Source organism: Nannospalax galili, unplaced genomic scaffold (genome assembly GCF_000622305.1).
Source record: "Nannospalax galili isolate Female #2095 unplaced genomic scaffold, S.galili_v1.0 scaffold290, whole genome shotgun sequence".
NCBI classification, from domain to species: Eukaryota; Metazoa; Chordata; class Mammalia; order Rodentia; family Spalacidae; genus Nannospalax; species Nannospalax galili.
This window is the reverse complement of record NW_008331486.1, coordinates 5028512-5040239: the sequence shown is the minus strand read 5'-3', so window position 1 is coordinate 5040239 and position 11728 is coordinate 5028512. Positions and strand designations below refer to the sequence as shown.

General features: G+C 46.7%; 1 protein-coding gene across 4 annotated transcripts in view; it reads right to left on the bottom strand.

The window, feature by feature from the left end:
* Positions 1 to 3745: 3745 nt before the first annotated feature.
* Garnl3 (GTPase activating Rap/RanGAP domain like 3) overlaps positions 3746 to 11728 on the bottom strand; it is a gene marked incomplete in the record, with an annotated part of 193617 nt that continues 185634 nt past the window's right edge. For all 4 annotated transcript variants that reach the window (XM_029559731.1, XM_008824990.3, XM_029559734.1 and 1 more), the window contains 4 exon segments: positions 3746 to 4211; positions 7173 to 7299; positions 8854 to 9069; positions 11102 to 11240. In XM_029559731.1, coding sequence (XP_029415591.1) covers positions 4034 to 4211; positions 7173 to 7299; positions 8854 to 9069; positions 11102 to 11240 — 660 coding nt within the window.

The window sequence follows — 11728 nt, the reverse complement described above, 5'->3', positions numbered from 1 at the left end:
CTCTGACCTGATCTATTAAGAGAAGACTAGCATATTTATATACCATGGGGGTAGTGGTAAAAGCTTTTAGATACTTTGTGAGATATTCTATTTACATGTGGAAGTGGGTTTCTGCTAGACTATTGTCTACCTGTAAAAACCACACACAGGAAGGCATGGTATGCATAGAGCCAAAGGCCATGTTTATGTCAAGGCATCTGTGGCGGCCACTTCAAAGGGAGAGACAGGAAAGATGCCAGAAAGCACCTTGCTATGAAAAGGAGCCCGCGGCACATTCCCCGAGCTGCATGAGCTGTCCGGTGTGAAGGGGCTTCGACTTTTGCATAACAGAGGTCTCCCAACAGTCTCTCATTCTGTACGCATGACAGAGAGGGGCTTATATGATGAGTTCCACGTTCCCTCGTTACTGTAATCCTGATCCTTTAATCTATCCTTCCACCTCCCTATCAATTCAAGTAGCTAACCTGTCCACTTGTGCTAGTTGGTGATGATGAGGCTATATAAGATCTCCCCATCTCTCTTACCCAACACTTTGTGTACAGGCATTTTCAGTGGAGTGCTGCTGTAACTTCTGGAAAGAACCAGGGAGTAAGAGGCATCTAATGGTTCCCTGGGCCTTCGGTGTCCTCATCTCTAAGTTGGAAATGTGAATTATCTTCCAGGAGCATTGTGAGCAGGACCATGTATATTAAAGATCAAGCACTCAAATGCAAGCCAGTATAGTGGTTTGATCTATTGCAGTCACCCAGTTGTAGCAAGCAGCATTTTTCGATCTTGATCACAAGACTATCTGTAAAGGCAGGCAATTGCCTGACTGTGCTTCTTCAACAGCATGTTGTGCTTGGCTAATAAATTCTCATCACCGCTTTACAGTCACCTGTCCTCTTCATTCCCTCCCTTTGGACAACAGGCACTTGGTGTCTGAAGGTGAGGGCCACAGGCACCTACAAACCTGTTCTTGTCACTGGCTGGTGGTTCATAAATGTTGTCAGAAAAGCCTTCACCTGGGAATGGAGAGATGCTCAGTGGTCAAGAGCACTGGCTGCTCTTGCAAAGGGCCTGGTTTAGTTCCCAGCACCCACTTGGTGACTAACAACTATTCATGAGTCCCGTTCCGGGGGATTTGATGCCCTCTTCTGACCTCCTTGTGCATTTCATGCATGTGGTGCACCTACATACATGCAGGCAAAACATTTATACACATAAAATAAAAATTAAATAATAAAAAAAAGACTTCCGCCTTCCTTTTCTGGGCAACCTCAGGCTCTCTAGGCCTCTGATATTCTCAGCTCGGTGCTTCTTGTCCTATCATACATGGCTTTAGTTATTCTAGAATGCTCTAAATCTAACCCTGGGTCTTTCTATTTCAGCAAGAAACTTTAGAAATGACAGGAAAAACACAGGTACAAGTTCATGAAACTTATGAGCTGGTATGACATGTGAAACACCAGTCTGCAGCCAGGTATGCTGGGCACAAGCCTGATTCTTACTCAGCACTTAGGAGGTGGAAGTGGGAGAGTCAAGAGTTCCAGGCCAGCTTTGGCTACTGAAACTGTCTCACTCCCTCTTGTCCCCAGACCCCCGAATCAGAACAAGCACCAGGCAACCCCAATGGGCAGGAAGTATTTAGCCCACACCTGAGAGGCACACAGGGGAGAAGGGGGCAGAGTTCTCTGGAAATACTAGGGTTCAAATCAATGACTTTCTGAACCTCAGTTTCCTTATTTGACAAGCAGGAATAGGGGCTGGGGACATGGCTCAGTTGGTAAAATGCTTGCTGCACAAGCATGAGGACCTGAGTTTGGTCTCCAGCATCAGGTAAAAGCTGGGGATGGGGGTGCTTGTTTGTAATTCAAGCACCAGGGAGATGGAAACAAGTGGTCCCTGGGGGCCTGCTGGCCAGCCAGCCTAGCCTAACTGGTGAGGCCTCTGGATCCCAGTGAAAGATGCTGTCTCAAAGAAACAAGGTGGACAGCTCCTGAGGAACACACACCACCAGAGGTCAACCTCTGACATCTGCAACCCCCCCGGCCCCGAAAACCCAGAATCATAAACCTAATTCACAAAACTGTTGGTGTGGTTGATACAGCAGTTATTTTGTGCTCTCTCACCATATAGGAAGACATAACACAATTCAAACACCAAATGCTGCTAAGTCTATGAGCAGGCACCCTTGATTATAAACAGCCTCACCTGGGCATTCCTGAGAGCACCATCTTTGCCACTGTCCCCTCTAGTGCTAAGGGGGATCCAGGCACCTGGAGAGGAGGGGAGTCCTCCCTATGGGAGGGAGGTCACACAGTCCTTTGCACTTAAGACTTGGAGAACTATGGCCGCTTCCCCAGGGAGAAAATGGTACACTTTCTTTCCATGGGTAGTGTGGTCAAGACACAACGAAGTGGAATCATCTGCCAAAGCCAGAGGTGAATTCCCTCTATGCAAATGAAAATCCTTACAAATTATGTGACCAGAGCCGGCTTCCCTGTTCATCTCCTGCCAGGGCTGATTTTTTCACTATTTTGATTGTACAATTCACATTACTTCCTATTCATTTTGAAGAGGGAGCTGGGGGTAGGCATTTTTTATTTATTCCAAGTTAAATAATTTTTTACTTTTTTTTTCTGGTCTTTTTCAGACAGGGTCTCCTTGTAGCCCCAGCTGGCCTGGAACTCACTATGTAGGCCAGGCTGGCCTTGAACTCACAGAGATCTGACTGCCTCTGACTCCTGAGTGCTGGGATTAAAGGTATGCATCACCACGCCCATTTTTTTTATTTTTTAGGTTTATGTTTTGCCTCCATGTATGTAAATGCACTATGTGGGGGCAGTGCCCATGGAGGCCAGAAGATGGCATTGGAGCTCCTGGAATTGGAGTTTCAAAGGTTTAGCTGCCACGTGGGTGCTAGGAACTGAATCTGAGTCCTCTGCAAGGGCAGCTAGTGGTCTTAACTGCTGAGTCATCTCTCCAGCCCTGACTTACTCAAACTTTTGCTCTAAAATGACAATGAACTCTCCCATCTTTATTTCAAACAGACTGATGCATCTGTAAGAGGAAGGATAGTCACTGGGCTCCTGTGAAAGGACAAGCAGAGGCTGGAGATATAGCTCAGCATCAGAGCCCACTGCCCAGCAGGTGCCAGGCCCAAGGCCCTGCAAAATCAAAACAAAACAAAAGGAAGATCCACAAAGGGGAGGGGATCTGAAGACACTTGATGACAAGGGTGGATTAGCCTTGGCTACATTATCTTGTAGTATCAACACCAGAGCTCAGTGGTTAAGAGCACATTATGAGCACTGGTGTCCAACCCCCAGCACCCATGTCAGGAAGCTCACAATCACTTCTAACTCCAGCGCCAAGGGGATCCAATGACTCTGGTCTCTGTGGGCTCACGTGCCTATATCCCCCCGCCCCAGTTAATTAAAAATAAAAAACCCACCAAAGTATCTTTAAGACTTTGACAGGCTCCCATTTGCCTTGTTTTGGACTGAAGGGGAAGGCAGGAGGAGTGTTTGAGCTGTGTCCATTCAGCTTTCTGGGGTCTCCAGCTGGGAGCACAGCTGGGTCCCATCCCAGTGGATTCAAACAGCAACAGGGTCAACAGTGCAGAAAGAAAATGTATTTATAATAAAATTAAAAAGCAATGGCTTTTTGCTATAAAAGAAAGTATGTGACATAAGTCAAAACTGTAATGAAAAAAACAATTTCAATCTAAATCTTTAAAATCTAAGAGAGGGGTTGCAGTAAATAAGAATGAACATTTTTCGATTTATTGAAAGTTTTGATCTAAAATGTCAATGAAATCCACCACCTTTATTACAGGAGGACTGATGATTCTTGAACGGAAATAAACAAGGTGGAGAGCGATGGCACCAGACACTGGAAAGTGAGTGACCCAAATTGGCTGAGGGTGCAGGTTTGGTCCAATAGATTGCTGCCTGGCAGGAAGCCGCCTTTTGTTGAGACATGACGTTGGAGCTGTTTGAGGAGTAGAAACCTGTGTAATAAAACTAAAGATGGTGATGAGACTCGGACTCTACTTCAAGTCAATGATGTCTTCCTCCAAGGAGGCCATGAGCTGGAAGGGGCTGCTGCCCGAGCCTGGACTGCTCTCTCTGTCCACCACAGGGTCCTTGTCAGAGCTTGTCGAATGGTTACACCCCTCAGGGTTGGCTTCAGAAGGAGGAGGAGTTTCCAAGGGGCCTGATGGGATCCTGGATGAGAAAAGCCACTGTCACAAGGGTGCCAAGGGAACACTGGAACATGGCATCTTTGGTCACCGTTTCCTATTTTCTTGGGCTCAAAGTGTATCTGTCATGCCCTTCACTTCTATAGGGATGGGGTGAGGGAGGTGAAGCAGTACAGGGGAGACCCTCCCTGACATGGGCCTGCAGGGAGACACGCTGTGCTACCAGGGCAGGGGTGAGATGAAAGGCTGGGGGGACACACAGAAGGCCCTCCTGAGGCGTCATCTATTTATCATTCTAATCCAGGCACTGTCTCTCTGCCCCACATGCTCCCCTGACCTGAGGATGGACTGGCTCTCCTGCCATCACTGCAGGTGGCCCCCTCACCCATGTTCTACAGCTCCTCAGAACTATGCTAGCGCTTAACCAGTTTAACCCATCCTAGTTTCACTTCTCAGAGAGTTTGTGATTCCACAAATGCCCACTTGAGCTCACTGCCCGTGTTTTCTCTGTGCTTAGCCTGCCCATTCTTCCCTCTGCCTCAGGCCATGAGGCCCAGAGTCCCTGCTGTCCTAAGAACTGTTCTCCTAGATCCTTATCATTCTTTCTAAGCTCAGTCCTATGCCACTTCCAGAACTCTTCCTTAACCCCTTATCAAAGTGAACCAAGTACCTGCCATCCTGCCACTTTAGGCCTGGCTGTCCTGGAACTTGTTATGTAGATCAGGCTAGCCTTGAACTCACAGAGATCTACCTGCTGGGATTAAAGGTGTGCACCATCACATCTAGTTTTTAAAAACTTTTAATTTTATTTTATGCATATGAGTGCTTTGCCTGCATGTGTGTGAGTGTACCTGTGCATGCAGGGCTCACGGAGGCCAGAAGAAGGTGCACCATGTGGGTGCTGGGAATTGAACCCAGGTCCTCTGTAAGAACAGCCAGTGCTCCTAAGCATTGAGCCATCTCTCCAGTCCCATGCCTAGCTTTTTTTGTTGTTTGAGACAGAGTCTCACTTATAGTCCAGGCTGGTCTTGAACTTTCAATGAGCCTCCTGTTTCTACTTCCCAAGTGCTGGCATGACAAGTCTGACCCACCATGCCCACCCATTAACTATTTAAAAGTAATTTAATTTATTTTAAATTATGTGTATATGTGTATGTAAGTGCAGGTGTCCGCAGAGGCCAGAGGCACTGAATCCCCTGGAACAGGCCTTACAGGTGGTTGTGAGCCACCTGCCCATGGGTGCTGGGAACTGAACTCAGGTCATCTGGAAGAGCAGTAAGCGCTCTTAACCACTGAGCCATTTCTCCAGCCCCTTTACTGTCTTAAATTTCATACTACACTTGTCATGGTTGAGGTGATTTGCTTGTTTACATTATGGTCTGCCTCTCCATACTAGAATGTTGTGCTGGTTGGCTTCAGTTGTCAACTCGACACACCTGCGAAGAGGGAACCTCAGTTGATGAATTTCCTCTGTCCAGTTGGCCGTGGCCCTATCTGTGGAGCATTTTCTTGATTGCTAATTGATGGAGGAGGGCCCAGCTCACTGGGAGCAGTGCCATCTCTGGGCAGGTGGGCCTGGCCTGTATAAGAAAGGTAGCTGGGGACTGGAGAGATGGCTCAGTGGTAAGAGCACTGGTTGCTCTTGCAGAGGACCTGGGTTCGGTTGCCAGCACCCACACGGCAGCTAACAGCTGACTATAACTCCAGTTCCAGGGGATCTGACACCCTCTTCTGACCTCTGTGGGCATTGCATGACATGGGTGCACTTACATACATGCAGGTAATACATTCATACACATAAAAATAATCAAGTATTTTTTAAAAAGAGACAGGTAGCTGAGCCAGCCAGGAAACAGCATTCCTCATGGTCTCTGCTTCAGCTCCTGCCTCTGGGTTCCTGCTTTAAGGTCCTGCCTTGGCTTCCCTAGATGATGGACTGTGGCCTATAAGTCAAATAAACCCTTTCCTCCCCCAAGTTGGTTTTGGTCAGTGTCTATCCCAGCAACAGGAAAGCAAATTGATACAAATCTGAAATTGCTGAGGGCAGGGGCCCAGGCACGTGGGGGCAGAACTGAGAGTGAGGCCAGCCTCCGCCAACACGCAGGCTTATGCTTATGTGACTGACATGTCTGAGACCCTCCTCCCTGCCCAGATGGCATCACCTGAAAGCCTGCAATGCTGTAACTGCCTATCAGTCTTTCTCGATGACCTATGAACCCTCGGAAAGTACAGATGGGGGCTTGGTTACCTCCCTGTCTTACTCCACAGCTCAGTGCTGGCTTCTCCATGAATGTGTGTTGAGTCAATGAATGATGCTTGGACAGATGTCCCGTTACTCTCCACAAGGAGCATGTGTGCTGTTGCTGGAAGGACAGCAGAAGCCTTATGGGAGAGAGCAGTGTAAGTCAACCCTCATGTGTGATTCTGAACTGGGATTCTGAAGGGCACTTCCTGTTTACATGGCCCCCAGTACTGTGGAGTGGCTGTTTCCTTGTTCCTTGTGATTGTAATATGTAGTCTTGTTTTTGTACATCTTCATCAAACTAATGAGCCAAAAAAACTCTTAGGGAAGGGATCAGCGGGAGTGGGAGGGAGACCAGAGAAGGGACAGGTGTGTATGTGTGTGAATGTGGTCAAAGTACATTATGTACATGTAAAAAGTCTCTATATTATTTCTATCACATATATGATACACACACACACATGTGCTGTGTGTGCATATATAGTTTTCTCTAGCACTGAACTATGCCTCCAGCCCTTCCTTAATATATCTTAGTGAACATTTGCTTGGCTCCTGGAGACAGTGCCCTCTTGTTTCAGCCCCATCCTGGCAGCTGTCCTCTCCAGAGAGGAACTGGATGCTGACCCTGTGTGGTGCTGGCCAAAGGACCTCCTGGGCATGCTGGCATCCACAGGGCCACCACTCAAGCAGGGTCACTACTCAGGGAGGGCCACCACTCGGGTGGGGGCTGCTTGTTCTCTTTACCTGTCATTACTAGGTGACTTCCTGGTTTCTGGCTTGGGGCCTCCTTGACTTTCTTCCAACCGTTTTCCGGCTTTGGATTTGGCCCTTGGTGCTCCTTCTGACCTGGGACCACTGTCTTCAGAGAGGCCTGGGTTGCAGAGAAGAATCATAGGTCAGCAGGTCATTACCAAAGGGCTACCATATTCTTTAAATTTCTTCTGAGAGTCTCATTCTTGCACATAATGTTTTGATCGGATCACCCCCTCTACACCAATTCCTCCTATCCTCTTTTTTTTTTTAAAGATTTTAAAAAAAGGTTGGGTGTGGTGGCACACGCCTTTAATCCCAGCACTAGGGAGGCAGAGGCAGACGGATTTCTGTGAGTTCAAGGCCAGCCTGGTCTACATAGTGAGTACCAGGACAGCTGGGGCTACAGGGAGACCCTGTATCAAAAAAACAAAAACAAACAAACAAAAAAACCCAAAAACAAAGTAAACAAAGATTTTTAAAAAATTACTTATTATTTCTATTTTATATGTATGAGTGTATTGCCTGCATGTATGTGAGTGCACCCATGTCGTGCAATGCTGCAGAGGTCAGAAGAGAGCTTTGGATTCCCTTGGAACTGGAGTCAAGGATGGTCTATGGCTGCCAAGTGGGTGCTGGGAATCGAACTTGGGTCCTCTGCACGAGCAGTCAGTGCTCTTAACTGCTGAGCCATCTTTCCAGTCCCTCCTCCTGTCCTTTTTAGTTTTATTAGTATATTATTGGAAAGAAAGATGATAATATATTTTCAAATGGTTTTTCAATTACTACAAATTTTTTCTCTTCTGACTAGGAAGCATATATGCATTGCAAAGAAAACTAACAAAAACAGCTAGAGTCTCAGAAGAGTCTAGTGAAAGAGGTAAAATCCCTGGAATCCTGTAGTATTTTACAAACTGCCTGTTTTCCCTGTTAGCATGGATGGCCTGGTCAGCCTTCTGTTCCAATAAAGAGAGAACATCACTGCCACTGTTGGTGGGAAAATAGCATGCTCTTCTCTAGTACAGATGCATTATGTGTGACTTCTTTAAAAATGGCTTCTGTTTGTTTTGTCTAGTTTCAGGTTTCTATTGGTTTGGTTTTTTTTTAATTTATTATTTTTAGTTTATGTGTATGCGTGTATTGCCTGCATGTAGGTAAGTGCACCCGTGTCGTGCAATGCCCTCGGAGGACAGAAGGAGCCGGATCCCCTGGAACTGGAGTTACAGACAGTTGTTAACTGCCATGTGGGTGCTGAGAATCGAACCTGGGTCCTCTGCAAGAGCAGTCAGTACTCTTAACCACTGAGCCAACTCTCCAGCCCCACATTAAACCATCTTGATGGCTCTTAACTTGGTGGTTTTTTTTTTTAATGCTTTGAAGAATTATTATTTTTTTAATCATTTAAAAAAATTTTTTTAATAACTACATGATTAGAAGAAGCATTTCACGACAGCTGTAACATATTCAGTAACGCACTCCAGAGCAAGAGTACATCTCTTTCACAAGTGGGTGCAAGTTTCTAGGTTCACAGTTGAATTAATACAGTTATACAATATTGAACTCAGTATAAGCCCTGTATTAACTTGGTTTTTGAGGATGATGAATATCTACAGATTAAACCAGGTGGTCTATTTACACACAGAGGAAATTTACAAACCTTGGAAGCTCTTATTACCTAGCAGTTCCCTGCGGGTCCGGCTTGCTATTTCTTTGATCTCCATGCGAGACAGGGACAAGGAATGAGTGACAGGAATGGCAGCAATTCCCAGGCTGATGGAGGTGGGTGGGGTGATGACCTTGGAGACTAAGGGCGATTTCAGAGGTCGCTCAATGCTTCGGCCCACGAGGTTTCTAAGTGGAATCTTGTACAGATTTTTAGACTGGATTTCACCTGAAACAGTTTAGAAAAGATCACTAGACCTTTAGGTTCACATTACCTACAAAATGATAATTTCTTTCTTTAAAATAATTCATTTTATTACATTTATTTATTTTAGTGTGTGTGTGAGACTGTGTGTATGTGTGTGTGTGTGTGTGTGTGTGCTACTGCCTGTGTGTGTAGGTGGTAAGACAGCTTGCAGGAGTTCATTTTCTCCTTCTGCCAAAAGAAACCCAGGGGATTGAGCTCAGGTTGTCAGACTTGGTGGCAAGTGCATTTACCCATCTAGTTGGGCTGGAGAACAACTTCTGGTTCCTTAATATAATTAGCATGAAGAGAGATTTTCTGTGACATGCTAATGATGCCTAATGCCTTTGTTTTCCAAGGACTTCTTTCTAGTGTGTGAATCTGATAACATGTCCCTCACTGGTTACACTTGCTCAGGAAGGTAGGCTAGACCAGGAAAGCAAAAAGCTGTCCTGCCTGTGCGGCCTGTGCTGTGCTTTATCTTAACAGTGAGAGATCAAGTAAGATCAAGGCCAGCCTGGTCTACACAGTGAGTGCTAAGCCAGCTGGGGCTACAGGGAGACCCTGTCTCAAAAAGATGACCCCTCCCTACAAAAAGAGACGGGTAGGGCAGGATGTTATGACAAGTGCTGTTCTCAGCCTCACAGGAGCCACTGCAAAGCCCTCTGGGGAACACCAGCAAAGCTAGACTGACAGATGAGTGCACTGAGTCACACACACTGAAGCCTCAGGCCAGCAGTTCTAGTTATGGAACCCACTAGCACTGCCATCCCTGGAGGAGCAAGGGCTGATGCTGCAAGCTAGACGCTCTACATTTTTCCCTTCTTCCCACCAAAGTGATGTTTATCATAATGGGACTTCTTTTGTTTTGTGTGCGTGGAGGCCACAGGTCTACATCAGGCGTCTTCATCTCCATCTTATTTTTTGAGACAGGGTCTCTCAGTGAACCTGGAGCTCGCTGATTCGGAGCATGGCCAGTCAGTAAGCCCTAGGGATCCTCTTGTCTTTACCTCCACAGCACTGGGCTTACAGGTGTGTGCTACTGTGCCTGGCTTTTTATGTGGGTGTGGGGAATCTGAACTCAGGTCCTCATGCTTGGAGAGCAAGCACTTTACTGAGCAGTCTTCTCAGCCCTCTTTTATTTGAGACAGGGTCTTACTTATGCAGCCCTGGCTAGCCTGGAACTCATTCATGTAGACTCACTAATGTTGCCTCAAACTCAGAGATCTACCTGTCTCTGCCTCCTGAGTGCTGGGATTAAAGGCCTGTACCACCATGCCTGGCTTCACACTGGCAGCAATATTTTTCTCTCAGCTTCCTGAGTGATGAGACTAAATAAATACAATTTTAATTTATTTTTACTTTATTTGTATGAATATATTGCCTGCATGTAAGTATACCTGTGTCATGCAATGTCCGACGAGGCCAGAAGAGGGTGTTGGATCCCCTGGAACTGGAGTTAGGGGCAGCTGTTAGCTGCCATGTGGGTTCTCTGGAAGAGCAGCCAGTGCTCTTCACTGCTGAGCTATCTCTCCAGGGCCTCTCCTCCCCACTTTTGAGACAGGATCTGATTATGTAGCCCTAGCTGGCCTAGTATACGTTAGGTAGTCCGAGGTGACTTTGAACTTGCAGTAATCCTCCTGCCTCAACTTCCTTACTGTTGGAATTACAGGAGTGCAACACTGTGCCTGGTAGGATTTCTTTTTAATACACAATTTCTTACAGATGTTACCAATGCATTCAGATTCCAAATTGTTTGTGTTTGAGGGCAGTGTCTGGATACAAAGCTCAGGCTGGCCTTGATCATGAAACAGGGGATCCTCTTGTCTCTCTCAGCCTCACAAGTGCTGGAAGTACCAGTGTGCCCTACTATGCCCATCCAGCGAGTCCTTTTTCTTTTTAAATGGCTTTAAATAGCAACTTCTTTAGGTAGTGATTACATGTAGCTATTTGACAATGAACCAGAGAAACCAGGCTTTAAAATATCCATTAATAAGACAGTGAAAACTAGACTTACCTTCCGCCAGGGAAGAAGGAAAGAGTGGAGTGTCTTGGCCCGGGGGCGTCTGAGGAGAATTATGGGCACTGGTCCCCTTGGAGCTGCCTCCTGAGGAGCCCTCGTGCACAGCTGCGGCTGCTGTGAAGTATATATCCGACTGGAAAGAAAGGAAGCATTAGGAGCTGCCTAGTAGTCCAGGCTGTGCATGCACTGGCCTTGCCAAGTCGCTGCCAAGGCTCTGACGGGTCCGCAGGCCTGGAGGAGACATCCTGACTTCCTTAGCGCACACAGTGCAGACGTGGGTCTGAGGATTCATTTCCCCATCGCTTTTCCTTATCTGCCTATGGTAGAAAAGAGCTGACCTGCCACCCTACAAACCCAACACAATGCACACACTTCCATCAGGAACCTCAGATGAGCAGAGTCAGAATGGGGATGGCCCTTGGGGGTTCAGTTAGGCCCATTCTACAAGTAGGAAATTGTTCCCTCAGTGATTCAGCAGACACTTTTGTATACCCGTATCTGTTGCCTTTGGTGATAACAGCATGGTACCCTGGACATGTCTCCTGAGAGCAAACGTGAAGAATTTTGGAAGATGGCCACCATGTGAGTTCCAGGACAGCTGGGGCTACAGGGAGACCCTGT